Source organism: Odocoileus virginianus, unplaced genomic scaffold (assembly GCF_023699985.2).
Source record: "Odocoileus virginianus isolate 20LAN1187 ecotype Illinois unplaced genomic scaffold, Ovbor_1.2 Unplaced_Scaffold_6, whole genome shotgun sequence".
Lineage (NCBI taxonomy): Eukaryota > Metazoa > Chordata > Mammalia > Artiodactyla > Cervidae > Odocoileus > Odocoileus virginianus.
This window is the reverse complement of record NW_027224268.1, coordinates 1,640,010-1,663,227: the sequence shown is the minus strand read 5'-3', so window position 1 is coordinate 1,663,227 and position 23,218 is coordinate 1,640,010. Positions and strand designations below refer to the sequence as shown.

Sequence of the window (23,218 nt, the reverse complement as noted above, 5' to 3'; positions counted from 1 at the left end):
GGCATTGCCCTTCTTTGGGATTGGAATAAAAATGGACCTTTTCCAGTCCTGTGGCCACTGCTGAGTTTTCCATATTTGCTGGCATATTGAGTGCAACACTTTAACAGTGTCATCTTTTAGGATTTGAAATAGCTCAGCTGGAATTCCATCACCTCCACTAGCTTTGTTCATAGTAATGCTTCTTAAGGCCCACACTCACTTGCTTTCACACTCCAGGATGTCTGGCTCTATGTGAGTGACCATACCATCATGGTTATCTGAGTCATTAAGACCTTTTTTGTATAGTTCTTCTGTGTCACCTCTTCTAAATCTCCCCTGCTTCTATTAGGTCCTTGCCATTTCTGTACTTTATTGTGCCCATCTTTGTATGGAATGTTCCCTTGGTATCTCTAATTTTCTTGAAGAAATCTCTAGACTTTCACATTCAGTCGTTTTCCGCTATTTCTTTGCATTGTCCTCCTAAGAAGGCTTTCTTTTCACTCTTTGCTTTTCTCTGGAACTCCACGTTCATTTGGGTATATCTTTCCTTTCCTGCTCTGCCTTTTGCTTCTCTTCTTTTTTCAGCTATTTGTAAGGCCTCCTCAGACAACCATTTTGCCTTGTTGCATTTCTTTTTCTTGGGGATGGTTTTGGTCACCAATTCCTGTACCATATGTTATGAATCTCCATCCATAGTTCTTCAAGGACTCTGTCTATCAGATCTAAATCCCTTGAATCTGTTTGTCATTTCCACTGTATAATCATAAGGGATTTGATTTAGGCCATACCTGAATGGCCTAGTGGTTTTCCCTACTTTCTTCAATTTAAGCCTGAATTTTGCAGTAAGGAGTTCATGATCTGAGCCACAGTCAGCTCCCAGTCTTGTTTGTGCTGACTGTATAGAGCTTCTCCATCTTTGGCTGCAAATAATATAAGCAGTCTGATTTTCGTATTGACCATATGGTGATGTCCATGTGTAGAGTCGTCTCTTGTGTTGTTGGAAGAGGGTGTTTGCTATGACTGGTGCATTCTCTTGGCAAAACTCTGTTAGCTTTGCCCTGCTTCATTTTGTACTCCAAGGCCAAACTTGCCTGTTACTCCAGGTATCTCTTGACTTCCTACTTTTGCATTTCAATCCCCTATGATGAAAAGGACATCTTTTTTGGTGTTAGTTCTAGAAGGTATTCATAGAACCGTTCAGCGTCTTCCCTATTAGTGGTTGGGGCATAGACTTGGATTACTGTGATGTTGAATGGTTTGCCTTGGAAATGAACCAAGATCATTCTGTCATTTTGAGATTGCACCCAAGTACTGCATTTCAGAGTCTTTTGTTGACTATGAGGGCTACTCCAATTTCTAAGGGATTCTTGCCCACAGTAGTAGATATAATGGTCATCTGAATTAAATTCGCCCATTCCAGTCCATTTTAGTTCACTGATTCCTAAAATGTTGATGTTCACTCTTGCCATCATCCTGTTTGACCACTTCCAATTTACCTTGATTCATGGACCTAACATTCCAGGTTCCTATGCAGTATTGTTCTTTATAGCATCGGACTTTACTTCCATCACCAGTCACATCCACAACTGGGCATTGTTTTCACTTTGGCTCTGTCTCTTCATTCTTTCTGGAGTTATTTCTCCACTCTTCTCCAGTAGCATATTGGGCACCTACCAACCTGGGGAGTTCATCTTTCAGTGTCATATCTTTTTGCTTTTTCATACTGTTCATGGGGTTCTCAAGGCAAGAATACTGAAGTGGTTTGCCATTCCCTCTCCAGTGGACCATGTTTTGTCAGAACTCAGTTTAGGTTTTTTTATTAGAGATTTTTCTTGTTTCCCAAGGTAAGATTGTATTGCTGTACGCTTCCTTCTTAGAATTGCTTTTGCTGTTTCCCATAGGTTTTGGATCTTTATGTTTTCATTGTCATTTGTCACTAGGTATTTTTTAATTTACTCTGATTTCTTCAGTGACTCACTGAGTGTTTCTTAGCATATTGTTTAGCTTTTACAAGTTTGTGTTTCTTACTTTTTTCCTTTTAGTTGATTTCTATCTCATAGCATTGTGGTCAGAAAAGATAGTTGATGTGATTTCAGTTTTCGTCAATGTACCAAGCCTTACTTTGTGGTCTTACTTGTGATCAATCCTAGAAAATGTTCCATGTGCACTTGAAGAATGTGTATTCTGCTGCTTTCAGATGGAATGCTCTATAAATATTAAGTTGATCTATTTTAATGTGTCATATAAGATCTGTTTTTCCTGATTGACTTTTGGTCTGGGTGATATTTCCATTGATGAAAGTGGGGTGTTAATGTCCCACACTATTAGTTTGTTACTGTAGATTTCTCATTTTATGGCTCTAGCCTTTAGTACCAGCTTTATATATTGAGCTGCTCCTATATTGGGTGCAAGTATATTTACAGTTGTTTTATCTTCTTGGATTGATCCCTTGATCATTGTATAGTGTCCTTTCTCTCTTAAAACAGTCTGTATGTATTTTAAAGTGTATTTTGTTTGATACGAGTATTGACATTGCAGCTTTCTTTTGATTTCTATTTACATGGAATACCTTTTTCAGTCCCCTGACTTGCAGTCTGTGTCTCTAGATTTGAAGTGGGTCTTTTGTAGACAGCATATGTATGTATGAGTTTGCATCCATTCAACCAGTCTGTCTTTTGGATAGAGCATTAAATCCATTTACATTTAAGGTAATTATTGATATGTTTTTGTTTTACTGTCTTTTCTTTTTTGGCCTTGCTGCATGGCTTGCAGATCTTAGTTCCCTGACCAGGGATAGAATCCAGGCCATGGCAGTAAAAGCACCAAATCCTACCCACGCTACTGCCAGGAAACTCCCTTGTCATTGCCAGTTTATTAATTATTAAATTTGATTTTGTAGGTCTTTTTCCCCACTTCCTCTTTTTTTCTGTCATGATTTGATGCCTAACTTTAGTGTTGTGTTTGATTTCATTTTTCCTTTTGTGTGTGTGTATTTATTATTGATTTTCAGTTTGCCATTATTGTGTTTTGATATAGTAGTCTATAAATGAGATTGTTTTTAGCATTTGTTGCATAGTTTGTTTGGTGGTGGTGTATTCTCTTAACTTTCGCATGACATCATTTGATTCCTTCATGAACTATGAATTAGAGCCTTTATGGGAAGGGTATCTTGGTTATGGGTTCTTTTCCTCTCATCACTGTAAATATATCATGCCATTCCCTTCTAGTCTGTAGAGTTTCTGCTCAGCTGATAATGTTTCATGAATTCCCTTGTACATTATTTTTTGCTTTTAATATTTTCTCTTTAATTTTTGTCAGTTTGATTAATATGTGTCTTGGCATGTTCCTCCTTGTGTTTATCCTGCCTGGGACTCTCTGCACTTCCTGGACCTGGGTGATTATTTCCTTTGCCATGTTATGGAAGTTTACAGCTATTATCTCTTCAAACATTTTCCCAGCTCCTTTATTTCTTCTCCTTCTGACACCCCTTTAATGTGAATATTGGTGCTTTAAATGTAATCTCAGAGGTGTCTTAGACTGTCCTCATTTCTTTTCTTTTTTTCTCTATTCTCTTCTGTGGCAGTGATTTCCACCATTGTGTCTTCCCACTCACTCATCTGTTCTCTCATTTATTCTGCTATTGGTTTAATCTAGTGTGTTTTTCATTTCACTTACTGTAGTTTGTCTCTATTTGTTCTTTAGATATTTTAGGTGTTTATTAAACATTTTTTCTTTCTTCTCAGTCTTTGCCTCCATTCTTTTTCCAAGACCTTGGATCATCTTTACTGTCCGTACTCTGCATTCTTTTTCAGGTAGATTGCCTGTCTCCACTAAACATAGTTGTTGTTCTTAGATTTTATCTTTTTCCTTCATCTGGGACTTATTCCTCTGCTGGTCTCATTTTGTCTGACTTCCTGTGATTGCGATTTCCATCCTGCAGGCTGCAGGGTTCATTTTTGCTTCTGCTCTCTGTCCCCTTGTGGATGAGGCCAGTCTAAGAGGCTTGTCCTGGGAATTCCCTGGTGGTCCAGTGGTTAGGAGTTCACACTTTTACTATTGAGTACACGTGTTAAGTTCCTGGTTAGGAAACAGATTCCACGAGCTATACAGCATTGTTAAAAAAGAAAAACTATTTAACAGGCTTGTGCAGGCTTCCTGTTAGGAGGGACTGGTTGCTGCCAACTTGTGGGCAGAGCTGAGTCTTGTGTCTCTTTTACCGAGTCCAAGTTTGCTCTGGTTGCTATGACAGGCCAGTTAACCGAGAGATGAGGTGTTGAGGCAAGGAATATGAGTTTATTTGGAAAGCTGGCAGACCGAGATGACAGACTAGTGTCTCCAAAGCCATCTTATCAGGGTCTGGATGCCAGGTTCTTTTTATAGAACAGGGACGGGAAAAGGCGAGGAAGTCAAGTAAAAGTTCCATTAATCTTGCAAATATCTCCTGGAATGGCCAGCCTCGGGGAGAGGATGTGTTAATTTCTTCCTTCCTGTAGCCATCCACAGGTGGACAGGGTCCTGAACAAAGGCATTTTGGTTTAACATTCAGGCAGAGGGGCAGGGTTCCCCAAGGCAGGCCACTATGTATGGACAGTATCCTTTTAGTGAACAAAAGCAATGGGAAGCAAAGGTTAAAGTAAAAGAAACAGATCCAACGTGGAGTCAGTTCTTCCCACTAACAGTTGCGCACTGTCGATGTCCACTCCACAGTCTTGTAGAAAGGGGGCCATGACCATTCTAATTGCTTCCTGCTGTGTCTTGTCAGACAGATGTCTGTGGGAATGTCTGCCATCAGTGCCAGTGTTCCAAATGTTGCTTCTTTTGTTCCTATATGGGAAGTGTATACCTTACACCTGTACACTTAAAAAATATTCACAACCTAAAAGTTAAGAATTATGTTCTTTTCCGTGGGAACTTTAAGGACTTAAGGCCTGAGAGGCAGCCCCTCAGGTAAGGAATTTAGCAACTTTTCTGTGTATGTGAAGATGCAAGAGTCAGGGCTCATTGAAATCATTTCCTTAACATGTACCTCAGGTATCTGGGGCCTATAATCCTGTATTCTCATATCCCGATTTTCCTCAGGACTCACCATAGCAAGTGGCTGAAGTCTGATGGCTGCTAGATAGGAGATATTCTTCTCCTTCCTGAGTGTCCTATGGCTCACCAGGTCATGTTGGGCAGGGGGCTGCAATCGCTGATGGCTGATATGGCAGGAAACAATTCCATTTCTCAGATCCTCCCCTCTTGGTCAGAAATTTAACCAATAGTTGGGAGACATTTTATGATGAAATTTTGTCCGATGACACTGGGAGGCCCCTCCCAGATCAGGCAAAAGTACTTAATATGCCACTCCAGGTGCTAATTTTTGGATTCAGTTCAGTCGCTCAGTCGTGTGCAACTCTTTGTGACCCCATGGACTGCAGCACACCAGGCTTCCCTGTCCATCACCAACTCCCAGAGCTTGCTCACACTCAACATCTATCAAGTCGGTAGACCCCCATCAATAATTAATGATTCTCTAGATCTGTCTAATTATGATCCAGGAGACGTTTTCAATTATTATCTCTTCCCATACCTAGAACCACACTATTACAGTTATTTTATGTTATTAATGTGATGTATTCCCCTAAGATGTTTAGCCAGAGAAGTTTCTTTGGAGGCCTGTTTGCACACTTGGTACTGTGATAGACAACTCATCTTATAAATGAGATAGGATATAAATAATGCAGCAAGCAACATTTACAAAGACATAATGCAGCAGGGAGACACAAAGCACAAACATTTTGGAGACAAGAAACAAAACAGTGATTCATGGAACTAGTTGTAGTCCAGTTGCAATAATCCGGCAGCGGTCAAAAGTCAAACAAAGATCAGACATGGAGTCACTTCTGTCCTGGAAGACCTCTAGTGGGTAAGATCATGTGAATGGGTGTGTTTAGTGGGCACCTGTGGGCTCAGGAAGACTTCATGCAGACTGTCTTCTGATGGGCAGGACTGTGTTCCCACCCCGTTAGTTGTTTGGTTTGAGGCATCCCAGCATTGGAACCTATAGGCTGTTGGGAGGGACCAGGTTTCAGTGAGGAAATGGTGGCCTGCAGGAGGGCTCACACCCATGAATACTCTCCAGAACTACCGCTACTGGTGTCTTTGACCCCACAGTGAGCCATAACCACCTCCTGCCTTAGCAGGAGTTCCTCCAGTATTAGCAGGTAGGTCTAGCCCAGGCTCCTATGAGGTCACTGCTTTTCTGCTGGGTCCTGGTGGTCACAAGATTTTGTGTGTCCCCGCTGAGAGTGGAGTTTCTGTTTGCCCCAGTATTGTGGAATTCTTGCAATCAAATCCCATTGGCCTTCACAGCCCGATGCTCTGGGAGTTCCTACTCCCAATACCAGACCCCCAGGCCAGGGAACCTGATGTCGGCCTCTGAAGTTTCACTCCTGTGGGAGAACCTCTGTGATACAGTTATTTTCATTTGTGGGTCACCCACTTGGCAGGTTTGGGATTTGATTTTATTATTCTTGTGCTCATCCTACTGTCTCCTTATGACTTCTTGTTTGTCTTTGGATATAGAGTATCTTTTTTGGTCGGTTCCACTGTTTTATTCTCAGTGGTTATTCAGCAATTAGTTGTGATTTCAGTGTTTTCATGAGCAGAGATGAGCTCACATCCTTCTGCTCTGCCATCTTGTCTCAGCCCTCAATCAGAAATGTTTCCTTTTTTATAAATATTTTTTATGCCTTCTAGGTTTTGTGTTATACTTAGAAAAGCCTTTCCTTACTCAACTTTTGTGTTTCTTGGTTTTGTTGTTGTTTTTAATCCCCCTATTCCTGAAACTTACATGGTTTTTAAAAAATACACACATTTAAAGCTCTTACCCATCTGAAATTCTTTTTGGTATGAAGAATGAGCTGAAGATCCAACTTGGTTCTTTTACAGATGGCTGGCCAGTTGTCCCACACCACTTATTGCATTTTCCCATGCTGTTTTGAAATGCTTGCTTTGTTTTAAATTTCACTATCTAATTAACTCTGTTTCCTTGGCCAGAGGAATGGATTTTAACTTTACTAAGAGAATTATTTCTCCACCCACCTCTCAGCAAGCTGATACAAAATTCTTTTTCTCAGGATCCTTTCAAGTATAGCTATCCACCACTTGTAGATGATGATTTCCAAACACCGTTGTGTGAAAATGGGCCTATTGCCAGTGAGGATGAAGCATCAAGTAAAGAAGATATAGAAAGTGATGGCAAAGATACCTTGGAGACAATTTCTAATGAAGAACAAACAACTCTTCCTAAAAAGGTAATTTTAACAAAAAAATTTAATAGAGACAAAAGATGTGATCTTGTCCCACCAGCTGGCTATGTGAGTTTAGATAATTCACTAAACTTGCTGCCCTTCTATATCTTGAAATGTAAAAAGAGGAAGGATGGCACTAGCTGACTGTTAGTACCACTACATTATATAAAAGGCTGATTCCATGCTTTGTATAAAAAATGGCAAAACACACCTTGGAAGAATCCTTTTATCCAAAAAATTTTTTATCTAAAATAAAAGTATCTTAAAACGTACCCTTGATCTACCCCCGCTTTGTCATTTTTAAAGCACACTGAGTTGTTATGTTTTTATATCAGGAACTTGATAGGATATAAATATATTCTATGTAGAAAAGATTTTAACATACATAAGGGAGGGGAATTTCCTGGTGGTCCAGTGGTTAGGACTCAGTGCTCTCACTGCCCAGGGCCCAGGTTTAATCCCTGGTTGGGGAATTAAGATCCTACAAGCCATGCAGTGTGGCCAAAAAAACTAAAAAAGACTCTTAAGAGAAAGACCATGTTACATTTTCTAAAGGGGCTTCTTTATATAGTAGGCACTCAAATACAGGTTAATGATCTGATTATTATATCTAAATTATATATTTAACATATAGTAAACCTAGCTTAAAGAGTATAATTTGGATCAAGTCACTGTAATGCTTACTTTGTGACCTAATGAACTGCCTGTCACTGCCTGTGTGAAACTGAATTTTTTTTATCTTTCTTCATATATATGTATATATATATATGACATATATATATAATTTGTCTTTAGGGTAACATAATGGAACCTATTTCCAAAGCAGATGAGAATGAAAAAGTTGATTCCAAAATGAAAACTTTCAAGAAACCATTGAGTGTGTTTAAAGGGCCCTTATTACACATCAGGTAATGACTGAGGATTTTATTCAGTATGCTTTTGTAACATATCTTGATTGTTTTGAGAGAACTACAAAGTTAAGAAAATTTCTGGACTTTTTTTGAAACTGTGGAAATATAAAATTAAGGGGTATCTGAAGTCTCACCTTGGTTTTCAAACATAGTGGATATTTGTAGCTACCTTTTTATTATTTATTCTGTTGAGTTTGTTTAAAAGGCCTTTATCCCACATCAGGTAATAATGAATACTCCTGTACTAACAACAAATCTGAATGACTTACATTTTTCTCATTTTACTGATTGTGTTTGACTTGCATAAGTTTGAGATTGCCAGAAATGACACTGAAGTAGCCCTTTCCTGATTTAACCTTCCAAAACTAAAACTGAACCAGAAAAATAGAATTGTTACCAAAGCCAGATTTCAGCACATCTCTATTTTTCTCTCCAGGGTGTTCAGTCCACAAAATTCAGTATCATTTCTTTATCACTATGTAGAGAGCTTTCTCACTAATGATGCTTTTGGTTGGTAAATCTATATAGCTTTATTTAACAGTGCTTTATCAACTATCTTTAGTAATGGCCTACTGTATCATTTTCTATCCTTTTACTTGAAACCTTTCTATATAACTGTTAAAGACTCATGAACAGTAGAGCCAGACATTTTAAAGATCGAATTTGAAATTCTCTTAACTGACAAGATTGATTTGTTGACACATATTTTGATTACTGTTATATTTGGATTTATCTTCCCCATCTGCATGAGTGTGTATGTGGGGGCTGCAGGGAGGGAAACACACGTGCCTGTTCTCCTTTCCATGATTTTGCTTTGTCGTTTTCCCTGCTTCAGAATTTTTTTCCCCATTTTCCCCTCTACTAGTTTGCAAACTAGTTTTTTTTTCCCCTCTGGAGGCCTGTCACAGCCTTAGTTCCTGGGCTACAACTATCCTGATATGGCTGGAAGAGCCAGCTAGGGAGAAAGCCAACTCTGCAGTGCCCAGCAGAAAATCACAGTGCTTCTCCTCCATAGACCCAGGGACCTAACCAGCTTCTGTCTCCCCAGAACTTTTCATGGTTTTTGTTCTGGGTACTGAGAGCAGTTGAAGACAGAAACTTCCTATCTTTTCTGTGGTATATTTCACATGGGTTTTTAAAGGAAGCCTGCAGTCATGCCAATTTATGTCTTGTCCAAAGCTAGGCACAGCTCTCCAGGGAGAGCTCTTATTTAACAATGTGTGTTCTCTACATGAATAAATATCTGATATGCAGACATTCCTGATATAAAATGAGCCTGTTTAAAGATGGAGCTCAAAGTCAAGGGCTGTCTGGCGAATTCACCTTTTTATTTAAAAATCATAGTCCTTTGCACTGTTTGGAGAGGCACCTGATGCAATTTAAATTTAGCTCATGTAATTAAATTACACAAACTTTGCTTGAGTCTTTACATTTTTATTTTAGATCCTGGGCATTACAGTGGCTAACAGTAAAAATTGCATTTTGAAGCTTAGTGATTTTTTGGCCAATTTTCCTGTAGTTCCCACAGCAAATCTTATGTTATACTCCTTCCATGTTGCTTAGAAAAAAACTATATATAGTCAGGAATTATTCTGTTACTTAAATATATCTCTGACTTTTTTAAGTTGGTGTATAGAATGGTGCCCCATTCTAATGTTTGTAATTAGGTAAAGTTGAAGTGGCAATTTCTTTTCTGGTTCTTACCTGTCACCTGCCAAAGAGTTTCAGTAAATAAACCTGAAGATGGTGCTGGTTATGGGACTAATTTAGAATCCTCCTAATTCTCCCTTCTGTTCCTGCCTATTTTTCTTTTAGATCTTGGGGGGAAACCATAGGACTTTTCAAATAGCATGCATTCATTCAGTCAGTAAGATTAAAATACAAAATGTATTAGGTAATTGTTTTGTAATCTTCTTTGATACAAATGGGCATAACCAGATATTTTTCTTCAAGCTGATGATTAGGTTTGTCATTTCTTCTGAACAATACCAATGCCTTATGCTTTTATTACCACATAGCCCAGCGGAAGAACTGTATTTTGGAAGTACAGACTCAGGAGAGAAGAAGGCTTTGATAGTGTTGACAAATGTAACAAAAAACATAGTGGCATTTAAGGTAAATATCTGAAAGATAATTTATAAGTTATGTGTGGAAATTGAAAGATTGATAATTTTAAGCTTGCATGTTTTTATTTATGATATTTTTAGGCTTGTTAAACTGCCTTTTAGCTCTGAGCTTATCTAAAATGTTCCCTTGAGGTCTGTATCTGTCTTTCATATGCAGTAATAGGGTACTGTCCAAATTAGTCCCAGGGTTTAATGTTTGTTATTTTAAAAAAAATCCTTTTTTCATTATATGAATAATAAGTAAGAGTGAAAAATAAAGCTATAAAATCAAAAGTGCATTTCCCCCCAAATGTGGTATATTCTGGAGTGTAGTTTATACTGGATACTAACCTGATGCTGAGCAGTAAGGAGAACAGGACTGAGCCCACTATTACCCATATGGTAGGTTTTACTTCCTTAAATCATCTTCTTTCTGGATATCCTTTGATTATCTAATGTTTTTAAATTTCTAAACACTGTTGTAACATGTATTCTAACGTAGGATGTGTTTTTGAATATGAAATATTTATCCTGTTAACCACCTGAATTTAATAATTAACAGTTGGGCTCATTTTTTTAATTTAAGAGGAAGGCTCAGTGACAGTTGGACTGATGAATGTTTCTTCCCAATAAATTGAGGTGCTTTTTACCTGTTGATGGGAAGAGATACATTTTAACCACCAAGGTGGTTTTATGGACTTTATTAACTGGTTTTTAAAAGTCATTTTTAAACCATTTCCCCCCAAAGAGCATGAAAGTTATTGTGACTACTGTCTTTATAAACAGGTGAGAACAACTGCTCCAGAAAAGTACAGAGTCAAGCCCAGCAATAGCAGCTGTGACCCTGGTGCATCAGTTGATATAGTTGTGTCTCCCCATGGCGGTGAGTTGTCGCCTGAGTGGCCGCAGCAGGGTATTGATGGGGGACCTAGGGCTGGGCGATCAGCAGAGCTCAACTGGAATCCCCAAACTGGACTGTCAGCAAGTCACCTCACCGTACTCCGGTCAACTGTAAAACCAGATGGGTGAATGAGTCTCATTAAAAAATTGAACAACTAAACTTGTTGAAACTAATGCCAGCTGAAATTGAATTTCAAACCACAGAAGTCCTCATCTTTATAGGAGAGCTGCCTGTTTTACAATAGTTCCATATTCTTTTTCCTTAGTGTTGTTTTCTAGAACAATGCCTAAACCACATGCCCAACCCTTTGTAAAGGTCCCTGTTTATGTATTAACTTGCCCTTTTGGAATGCAGGTTTAACAGTCTCTGCCCAAGACCGTTTTCTGGTAATGGCTGCAGAAATGGAACAGACATCTGGCACGGGTCCAGCAGAATTAACTCAGTTCTGGAAGGAAGTTCCTAGAAACAAAGTGATGGAGCACAGGTATACTTTTTGATTCATAAGCTCTCAAACTGCAATGGGAAAAATCCCAAAGAGGGGTGTGTCTACCTGGGCTAGGCAGGCATTCCTTCCTTCTTGCGCTTGGCAGACACTAGGCTTACACTGTGGGCCCCAACTGCTGAAAGGCTCTAAGGTGCCCAGGTGAATGGGACCTGGAGTGGCTCTAGGATTGCTAATAGCAGAGACTTGCTGGCAAGCTAGTGCAAGATTCTGGATGTGTCAAAATTACAAGCACAGGTATTTCTCTTCCAGCAGTTAACCTTTATAGGAATGCTTACCTCATGTACCAGAATGTTTGCTGCAGCATTGTTTGTACTAGTGAAAAATGAAAAAGAGCCTAAATGATCATCAGGAAAGTAACAGTGAAATGCATTTGAGAATAGCCACACTGAGGAGTACTCTGCAGCCATTCAAAAGACTGTAGTATGTCTATTTGTTCTGACACAGGAAAAAGACATCTGAAATAGTATTAGGAAAAGAAAATAACCTGCTCACAGAAAAATATGTGTGACAATTAGCCTATTTAAGAGGAGAAAACCCCGTGACTGTATAGGCATATTACACATGTACATCTGTGCGTGCATGCATGCAAGTCTTTTACATCTTAAAAAGATGTATAGGAAAGAGAAGGTTGGTTATGGGTCTTTTTTTCCCCCCGTGTGCCCAGTTTTGCCCCCCAAGGGACAGTTGTTTGTCATACTGGAGACACTGTTGAAGTCATAACTGGACAGTGGGATGCTGTGGGCATCTAGCAGGTAGACAGACACCAGGGATGCCACTCAGTGTTACCCCTCTGCACCCACCCCCCCACCCACTGCTGAAGAATGGTGCAGCCCAGAAGGTATTGAGGAAGCTCAGTTGAGGATAGTTAAGATGGCCACCCTGATGACATTTGAGTAGGATATGAAGGAAATGAGAGAAAGCCACATAGATAACTGGGACAAGAGCTTTCCAGGTAGAGAGACCCACAAATGAAAAAAGCTGTGTTCCTGGCCTGTGTGAGGAACAGTAAAGTCATTGGAGCCTGGATCAAGTAAGGGGGCAGCAAGGAGCCAAATCATTCCCATAGTGAGAACGGCTGATTCTGAGAGGAGAGACCATTACCTGGTGCTGAGCAGAGGCATGAGGCGAGTGACTTCCGTAAAGGATTACTCTGGGAGGCTGTATAGAAAATAGACTGTGGGCAGACATCATATTAACGCTTGAATAGAACCTCCTATATGCTAGTACTGGTGTAAGTGTGTTACTCATATTTATTCATTTAGTTCCTAGGACAACTCTGCGTGCATGCTTAGTCACTTCCATCGTGTCCAACTCTTTGTGACCCCTATAGACTGTAGCCCACCAGGCTCCTCTGTCCATGGGATTCTCCAGGCAAGAATACTGGAGTGGGTTGCCATTTCCTTCTCCAGAGGGTCTTCCTGACCCAGGGATTGAACCCGTGTCTCTTAATGTCTCCTACATTGGCAGCTGGGTTCTTAACCACTAGCACCACCTGGGAAAGTTAGGTATAGGTAATTATTTTTCTCACTTTATAGACAAGAAGCTGGGAAGTCTATTAATGGTTGTGGTTGATTTAAATCTACAAAAATAGAGGAGGTTATATAACACACATGGCGGGAACAGAATGTGAGAGGACCCATACTAAGAAAGACTGTTGGAGAGGAAGCAGGGCCCAGAGGAGGAGTCTGGTCACCTTTGTAAAACCACAGGGAGAACACTGACCTGATGTGAAATGCCTTGGACGAGATTACCATTTTCAGGTCATTCATAGGTAAGAGAGCAAGAAAAATAAGAAAGGGTCTAGAAAGACAAGCTGTATTTCCACTAGGCTAGGTCTGACTTTTCCCCAGTGAAAGAGGGTAAAAGTTACAGTTAGACCTAGCCTAGAGGAATATTTAGTGGCCAAACAAAGGAGGACAATACACGGAGTCAGGAGGGAAACCAGTAAGTGAGCTGCGCCCTCAAAACCCAGGTTAGAGTATGTTTCATGAAGGAGCAAACTGCTACCAGTGTCTGTCAAAGATGACGCGTGAGTGGCGGCCACTCACTATGATGTCACTGTTGACATCATAGAGGTCCTTGATGTGATGTGTTTTTAAATGGAATATTTATATATTTAAATTTCAAGTTATATGAGGCCTACTTTTGAAATGCTTATGAAACCATACCTTAAAATTACTGGGTTTTTTCCCTAGTCTTGTTACATATGAGTTGTTTTGTTATCTTATTTTGTAAATCAGTTCCTAATGGCTTGCTGTTCTATAACTGTCAAAAGACAATCCATCACTTACAGAAACAGGGAGACTTGGTGGTTTAGTACTGAAGGCCAGGTGAGAGCACTGCTTCCCATGTAGAAAGGGTGGTTTCCTTCAGATCCTAAGATTGGGTGAATTCTATTGAATACTTTATATAAAAGAAAACTTCTCATAGGTTATTGAGGACTGTGTGTAATTGTGTTCTTTGATTATGCAATAAAGCTAGAAGATGTAGGAAAGGAAAAATAATTTCCCCTCTACCCTTCTAAGTTCTTGGCTGAGACCCACTATATAAAAGACAGATGAACAGGAGAGAAACAGAAGTTTCATAACATGGATACCTCCTGTATATGTGGGAGAAACCGAGGAAAACTAAGTAACTCAGCCAAATGGCTCAGGCCATCACCACCTCCAGCTGAAGACCAAAGAAAGCCAGTTCTGAGATGCTGTCAGGGAAAGCACAGTAAACATGGGTAAGTAAGGTTATTGTGCCAATTGAGGCAAATTCCTCTCTTCTTGAGGTCCCCAAAGTATCCTGAGGTTCCTGAGCTTGCCAGGAAGTGACTTTCCTTACCTAGTAAGGCTCTCTGAAAACAAGGTACCAGGTGAGTTTTTTCCCCAAGTGTCTTTAGTTCCTTACAGCCATCTGGTCATACCTGCTTTATGCATTTCATTTTCAATAGGACATTTGAGTCATCAACCTTGATAATATAACCATGTCTCCAATTGTGCCCTGTTACAAGGGGAACAGATTCTCATTGAACTTACGCAAATAACTGTATCACCATAAAAATGAGAATACCACTAAGTGTTTCCAGATTTTGGAGGGATCAGGTAGGAAAAAACATTGTCTCAAGTCTGCTTACAAAGGCAGAATCCACCAAATTGCAGTAAATCACAGATACCTTAAGAGAAAAAGTTTTCCTTAAGTCTGGAGAAACAAAACATTCTATTTCTAACCAAAAGTCATAAAAATTATAATCATTTACATCAGCTTCATTCAATTCTGTGTTATTAATTTTTGTTCTGCTTGAGTCCAATTTTTCCATTAGTTTTGGAAATTCCTACCCAGTTCAGTTTTATAATCTTCAAGTTATCAGAAACCTGAATCCTACAGTATTTGTCAGAGTCCTTTTTGTGGGTCTCTTTGAAGATGAAACATGTATCTCTACAAATACAATCAAGAGGGTTTAGTATTCTTATTTGACAATGTGTCTCACGTAATTTGGGGCTTCCCTGGTGGCTCAGATGGTAAAGAACCTGTCTGCAATGCGGAAGACCTGGGTTTGATTCCTGGGTCAGAAAGAGCCCCTGGAGAAGGAATGGGTAACCCACTCCAGTATTCTTGCCTGGGAAATTCCATGGAGAGAGGAGCCTGGCAGGCTACAATCCATGGGATCACACACAGTCGGATAGGACTGAGCAACTAACACAGCAACCAACACTTTCACTCACATAATTTATCAAATAAGCCTAAGTGGTTTAATATATTTTTATAATGAGAGAAAACACATCTTTCCACAGAGGCCCTGTGGAAAATCCCAAAGTTAGTTAGAGGTCAAAAAGATTTCATTTAGAATTTGATGTTGGGAAGTTTGTCAAAAAATATCAAAAGGTTTTGGACACTTGACTAAATAGAATCATAAATTAATATGGAACAATACTTTAGTATCCAATTAACCAAAATGACAGTTAAATTTCGAAGGCAAATACAGATGGTCACATAGTTGTGACCAAAACTTAGCTCTTAATCTTTAAAAGACTGTTTGCTAAAGTAACCAAAGACCTGATGATAAAGATAACTAGAAGTACAGGAAATCATTTTAATACAATCTAAAATCTTTGATTTCTAGGCAGATTACTTAGAAAGGGTAAAGAAAAACCTTTCACAATCTCCTATCAGGGGCAGACCAGTAGTCTAATAAAACTGTCCTTTAACCAATAAATGAAAGAAAATTTTGTTTTATGTAATTAGACTATTGACATTAAGCTTATTTTTAAAACTCTTAAAACAGTTCTTCAATTTTAGCCCTCTTGACTACACAAGGTAACATTTTCTGTTCCTCTCTCTTCCCAGCTTTCTACAAGCCTTTAATTTGTCCTTTATTCTCCTACTTTCTATTCTGAAATAACTAGTTTTACTTTAGCATATAACTACTTTCACTTCTCCTGGTCAAAAATATCCTAACTCTTGCATATAGTTATTATGCTTATTTCTAGTATTATAATTTTCATAACTCTTGGAAACTAATTTCTAGTGAAAACAAGCACTTGTAATCTGTTACACCAGCATTCTTTAAACTGGAAAATTTATGAATATAGTTCATAATTTCTAAAAATAGATGTTTCCTCCTAGTATAGCTTTTTAACATGGCACAAGATATGACTATGTCTTACATATCCAAATATCTTTCATTCTGTACTAAGAAGCCCAAAGTAGATAAACCTATGTTTAGTAATGTTTCAGTATTTTATCTTATTTGGAAATGACCTAGATACTCAATTAATTCCCTATCATTTAACTTAGCAAAACTCTAAACTTTCAAGTAATCAAAGATATTTAGAAAACTATCTTTAAGAGATATAAAACATCCTCAGTGCTGAAAAGCTCACCTACAAACTTTTATCCCTGTGACTTGTTAGGTCAAGTGATTTAGATAGAATTGTTCAGTTTACTCATAAAAACATCAAGGCACAGTGTCAGCCATCATCCCAAGGTGTTTTTCTTGCTGACAGATTTTGCAACAGAGCTAACATGAGCTTTTTTGAGAAGGAAGTTCAGGTAGAATAAAAGTTGCATCTCTCATTGTATTCATCTTGGTAACTCTGAAGATCTGCCTGTTGAATTAAACCAACAAACTTAACCCAGCTTTTTATTTACCAAAAATTATCCCAGATCATGTGAACTTGAAAAACAAATTGGGGTTAGTTTCTATATTTGAGAGTTCTAGGAATATTTAATTTGAAAAGCACTTCTTTTTCTTTATGCCAATTAAATGTAACTTTTATGAATTAGTTTTTACAGTACCATTCAGAGATAGAAAAATACCACACATTTGTTAACACATATATAAACACATGTAAACATACAGATGCAAACAGACCTTAAAGCTTTGGTTCCAAAATTTTAGCCCTGATTTTTGGTACAGTAACAAAAATCCCACTAGCTTATAAAAGAACAGGTGAATCCAAATTGTGTTTCTGGCAGTTGGAGTAAGTTTGCCTGCTCAGGGTGCTAAGATATTTTTTTTAACTAATATATATATATACATGTTTCTTCATTTGTCCAGTTTCAAAATAGCTCCTTTTTTGCCTTCTGATGAGAATCATTTTTCGAGAATTTTCATTTCTAAGAGCTGGCTATCAGGTCCTAAAGAAGGTGGGGATAGAAAATTTACATCACAAAGGCACAGAGAAAGTGTCTTAAGTTTTTTGCCTGGAGTTTTGGAGGTACTTTGCCTAATATCAGAGGTTTAGAGTAATTACCATTTAAAGTTTTTCCAAATGCAGAACAGTTCCATTTCCAGTGTCCTGGTCTTTTACAATGCCTACAGGTATTTTGAGATAGTAATAAATAGGGCAGGTTTTCCAACTGGTTAGGATAGGTGAACACTGAATTGCTTCTAGAGCTGAATTTCTAGCTTTGTAAAGATTTGCAGGACAAAGACAGTTGCTTTTAATGCCTCAAAAAATTGGATTGAAGCCTGAATGATATCAAGGGACTGACCTGCCCATCCAACTACATTTTCTTCAATTTGCTTTATATCAGGGAGAAGATTTCCAATTAAGATGGAAATCAAATGATTTCTATGTTCTGGAGTTTCAGGGCTTAATGCTTTACAGAGTTCAGATAAAGCATTCAACAAAGGCCTTTGAATGCTCTTTTTTTCTGAGTGTACGATTCAGCCTTGGACCAATTCACCTTCAGGGAGCGGGTAGGGGAAGCCCTTACTATTGCTTCTAACAGCCTCTGAATATTGGTTTATCCATTTCCTGATACTTTGGGAGGAATTGTGGTCATATTTCCTGTGTGAGTGTGCCTATTTCCCTCCGGGGGCCATCTGGTGTATCTGACAACTACAGTATAATTGTCGATGTTAAGTGCTCGGGCCTAGTGCACTGGGAAGACCCAGAGGGATTGGGTGGAGAGGGAGGTGGGAGGGGAGACTGGGATGGGGAATACATGTAAATCCATGGCTAATTCACTTCAATGTATAACAAAAACTACTGTAATGATGTAAAGTAATTAGCCTCCAACTAATAAAAAAAAAAAAAAAAAAAGAACAGCCAATCAAGGTCCCTGGGAGCGGGGAACTGATCTTTTTAACTCTTCTCTAAATTTGATAGATTTGTTCTAAAAGTGGAGGTAAAAAGAATTTTGTCATTTCATCTTGCTAAGGATGTCCTTAAGGCTGACTACCATACTCCTTCATGTCCTCCTTTCAAGTTAGTCTTTCCCTAGATAGCAAAGAAGGTAATTGTTTAGGATGAGAGCTCTGAAATATGTTAAACACAAAAGTTTCTCCAATTCAGAAGATCCATCATTTGGCCATTGACAAGTAACATCTTATATTACTTTCAATAGCAACCCACACCAATAAGCCTCTTGATGACTTAACCATGGATGCAAGATGCAGCCCTCACAAAATTCAGAAAGCTCACTTGCAGAGTTAGCTTCAGGAAGCCAAGACGTTCACTGTCACAGGTGCTAAGGACAGTGTCATAAGAAGTGTCTCCAGTTTCCCACAAGAATGTGATAATGCTTTCAGTTACAAACCTCCTCATCTGTGACACCGGCTGGGCGCTATAGGAACAGGACTTTTCCCACACTAAAGGATGCAAGGTTGTGAGGACAAGGGCCCTTTATGCCAAACTCCCACAACAGCTGGAAGGATCAGAGAAGGCTGCTTATCACTTTGTGTCTCGGATCCCCGGCCTATGCAGTTGGTCGTGAGATGCATGTAGATAAGAGCATCATTTAGCTGGCAGCGACCAGAGAGAATACTCTCAGTGGTCAAAGCCAAGCTCTCAGGACAGAATGAAACAAAAGCAAAGTCTCACCTGTCCTGTGGTTCTCCTTATGCCGAACACCACAAAAGACAGAGAGAAAACAAGGACCATCTCTGGGAGGAAAGAGGACCAGTAGAAAACAAACGTCTCTATCAGAGTGATGACACCTAAGGAACCAGCTCAAGATAAACCTCGTGTGCCACAGAGGCATGTTTTGAGGGGGTGACAGATTCTGCTGCCCTTCGAAGATACACACCAAGCGGCTCCCTTAGGTATCTCTGGGCAGACAAGTGAATGCTTTCACCACTGTGACACACACTTCTGTGTTTAATTTTTGTCACCTTATATTTTACTTTTTAAAAAATTCATTAACAGCTTCAAGAAGTTGTGTTTCCTTTGGATTTTCATAGGTTAAGATGCCATATTGTTGAGAGCTGTAAACCATCCAGTCTTACATTGAAAGATCACGCCTTTAACATGTCAGATAAAACCGGCGAAGACTTCTACCATCAGGTAAGTGTTCTTTCTTCCCAACTAAAACAAAGTCCTTAATGTTAATCAATATTAGAAATCCATTTTTTCCCCACTGACATAAGGAAACCTTTTGTCATAGACATGACAGAAACGCTCTTCTCTTTGTGAAGGGAAGCCAGATCAGAAATGGTAAGCAGTGAGTTACTTTCAGAGAGCTGTTTCTTTCTGAAAGCTCTGTACTTTCTGAAAGCTCATCGAAAAACATGATCTCTGGGAAACGGTACCATGTAGTGCATTTACATTTGAAAAAGGTAGAGGGCCTCTTTCTGAAGAGTTGGTTTCAGTACCTCCAGGAAATGATAGTGTCGCTCCTTTCTCAACTTGAAAATTAGACCTTTTCAAAACAAGAATAAAGAGAGGCACGTCTCCTCACCAGCCAAGTCTAACTCCTCATTGCCTTTCCATCCCAGCCTCTCAGAGTGCATGGACTCTCTCCCGTACATGTTTGTGGGGTTGCTAATATTCGTTTGGCATGCACATGATTAATGTACTGTTGTATTGATACAAACCTTTCATCCTCTCTTCCCTCTTCAGCTCAATCGTTTGGTAGAGAGCACTAGGAAGCTTGAAGACCAAGTCCAACGATGTATCTGGTTCCAGCAGCTGCTGCTTGCCCTAACTGTGCTCTCGCTTGCTTTTATGGTTTCTTTTTTCTATCTGTTGTACAGTTAAAGAAGTGGGCCTTAGTGGGAGAAAGTAAGACTCAGAACTTCACCACCATGCTCCAAGTGTCGCACATCTGTGCTCCCACCAAGATGTACGGCATTTAGGGGCAGAACTGAAACATTCTTGAAATAAACTAGTAGAATAAGCAAACACTGCAGAGACTGATTATGAGAGTCTATAGGTACTCAAGTAAGTAAAGGCATATCTGTTGTGTGACTTAATAGTTTAGAGATAATTTATTTTCCCCTCCTGATCTGAATACTTTTAAAGCTCATTTTATTGTGTGTGTATATATATATATATATATATATACACACACATATTAGCTGAACAGAAAAGTACCATGCTTTGTTGCAGCCAAAAAAGTCATCTGCTTTTTTTTTTTTTAACACAGTTGTTATAGCTGAGCCAACTTAGTTTTTCTATACTGTGTATATAGAACAATGTATATTGGGGAAAAAAAAAAGACGTACTTATACAGAGTCATTTCTGTAACCAGGACTTTGTCATTTTGAGAACTACTAACACATGCTAGTTGATGTTCTTTTGGAATGTACAACTACTTAATGCCAAACCACCTTCAGCCTTTGTTTCCTATCCGTCTTCCTTAAAGGCCTGCCTGCCTTTTATTAATCTCAGACTTTGTATTGAACAATCACACTCTCATTGTGGTAGGACTGTGGAACTAAGTCTGGTTGGATTTTCTCTGAAATCTGTCAGTAACATCAGGAAGGCGAACTCTCCAGTCTTTTTTATGCAGTTTCATGTTGCTCTCTGGCTGGACACACACCTTTTTGCTTCACCTATTATAAAGGCCTAATCCTCCATTGGACCATCTTCACCTTCTTTTCTAAATGAAATGAGTTAGATAAACATATTTTTTGAAAAGTTATTTTTGAAAAAGATGCCTAGCAGTATAATTCATTTACATTTCAGTTTCTTGTTAAAATCAGGCATGAGAGGGGAACTTGACAAAAGACTGGAGTATTTAAGAGGGTGGGGAAAAAAATGAAACCTAGGTTGTCAGTTCTCTGTTTAAGAGTGAAAAATATTACTTGATGATCAACTGTGCAACCTTCAGACCAAGGTTAACTGACTTGATCTTCCACCTTTGTCACAGCAATACTGAGGACAGTTCCTCAATTCCTAACATGAAACACCTCGCAGGAGCGGAGCCTAATGCAAGTAGTTTGTTTTCTCATCAATATAACCAGTTCGGGTCCCTGTTGGTTCACATGTAAATCTACTTTATATGAAAGACAAAAAATAGTCTGTAAAATAAATTTTGAGTTGTGATTGAGCCACGTTTGGAGAATGTTTTATTCTGAAGTTGTAGTGTTGGCGGCTTTCATCTTGAGAATTTGATGAATCCAAAGTGGCATTATGAAGAATGAAGAGAGACTGCCTTCAAAATTGGCCTAGGAAATAAAGCCTTGAATGGACTCTGGTCTGATACTTTGTCTTAATTTGGGTTTTTCTGTTTCAGTTTGCCACCTCCAGAAGTGAAAGTGACCGCAGTCCACCCTGAGTACTGTTCATAGTTTCTCCCTGTGTGTCCACAGCGGTTTCCCCTTACATGGTAGATCTCTGGCTTTACCATAATCTAATTGTCTGTGTTTTGTTCTTCGGCAAATAAATGTGGAAATAATTAGTCAAAATTGGAAATGTACTGTCCTAACGGTGTCCCTTTAATGTTTCACGTGAAAATTACATCAACTCACTAAAATGTTTTTGCCTGATGTCTGGCCAGTTGAATTTAATAACATATCTTGTTAACATTTGTGTGTCTATTAAATGTGACTAAGCAAAATGTACTGAAAATTAACCATAAAATCAAAGGCATCTAAACTTTTGTACTTGTCTTGATTGGTTACATATATTTATATTTGATTTTATTCTGTCTTCCTTTGATTTTATTTAATCACATTTGTATGATTATTTTGAGTACTCTATAATTATTTTTAATATGTCATTACCTGTTTATGACCAGATTACCAAGGACCAACATTTAGATTGTTTTCACTTGGGAATGGAAATTCATAGAGTTTCCATGAAAACATTAATGAAGTATCATTATAGGCAAGTAGCCTAAAAATACAATTGCTGGTAAACCTAGCCTCAAATTTCATAATATACCATAACTGTTTTTATATCTTGCCACTAATTTTGACTGGATTTAATAGCACTTTATTGTACAATTGCGAAAAAAAATATATTCCTAGAATTGTTGCCAGTGTAATTTCTCTAATGTTCTGGTGCTTTTCATATATTTTCAGTATTTTTATTACTATATTGGTATTTTCTTTGTATAAATTGATCAAAAGAACATGCTTTCTATTTTAATATGTTTTAGAAAAATAATTACATTTATGCAATAAATATCATCAGGAAAAACCTCTGGTCTCTAATTCATAAAGCATCTTAAAAAATCAATGCTCAGGCTCACACTGACCTTTCAAAGATCACATTAATTTCTCCTGGACCTGCTTACCTTTTTATTAAGGAGGGTACTGCAGAATTCCAAAGACAATTGTGTTTTCAGGAGAACCCGACATCACTGTATCCTGTTTCTTGTCGCCCAGGGTCAGGGTCTGCTCCTTGGGGCCGCTCTCCATTTTCCTGCCTCAGCATTGGCCTCACTGTCACAGCTGGGGCTCCATCATGGAATCTACCACTAGAGCGGCCACCCAAATCACAACTGCCCCACATCCCCGGTCCTAGTACCCACACACCTGCCTGGCTGCCAGGGCACATGGCAGAAAGTCCCTGCGAGAAGGCATCAGAGTGGCTGGGGGTGGGGGATAGCCCTGGATGGGAACCACAAAGGCCTTGGGGAGTGTGTGGGCTCCTCGCCATTGGAAAACACAACTCCCAAGTGCAGCTCCATAAAATAGAACCAAAAGAACAGGTCCATCTTCTAAACTGTAAAAGAGATGGAGATAGAAAACCACCTGTGAAATTAAAAATAGAGCCACTAAGACCAGTAGTAACCCACGAGGGAGCCCCATACCTACCTGGGACAGTGAGGGTGTGACCTTTCCCAAAAGACACAGTTTT

At 38.9% G+C, this 23,218-nt stretch overlaps 1 protein-coding gene across 2 annotated transcripts in view; it reads left to right on the top strand.

Moving 5' to 3' along the window:
- Nucleotides 1–22,555, top strand: part of MOSPD2 (motile sperm domain containing 2) — an 82,404-nt gene extending 59,849 nt beyond the window's left edge. Inside the window, exons 9-15 of one of the 2 annotated variants that reach the window (XM_020877625.2) lie at nucleotides 7,101–7,277; nucleotides 8,070–8,182; nucleotides 10,204–10,300; nucleotides 11,077–11,173; nucleotides 11,546–11,675; nucleotides 19,372–19,474; nucleotides 21,648–22,555. In XM_020877625.2, coding sequence (XP_020733284.2) covers nucleotides 7,101–7,277; nucleotides 8,070–8,182; nucleotides 10,204–10,300; nucleotides 11,077–11,173; nucleotides 11,546–11,675; nucleotides 19,372–19,474; nucleotides 21,648–21,689 — 759 coding nt within the window. In that variant the 3' untranslated portion in view covers nucleotides 21,690–22,555. Of the gene's footprint in view, nucleotides 1–7,100; nucleotides 7,278–8,069; nucleotides 8,183–10,203; nucleotides 10,301–11,076; nucleotides 11,174–11,545; nucleotides 11,676–19,371; nucleotides 19,475–20,029; nucleotides 21,462–21,647 lie in introns of those variants that run through there. The other variant, XM_020877624.2, reaches the window with a different exon arrangement.
- The last annotated feature ends 663 nt before the right edge of the window (nucleotides 22,556–23,218 follow it).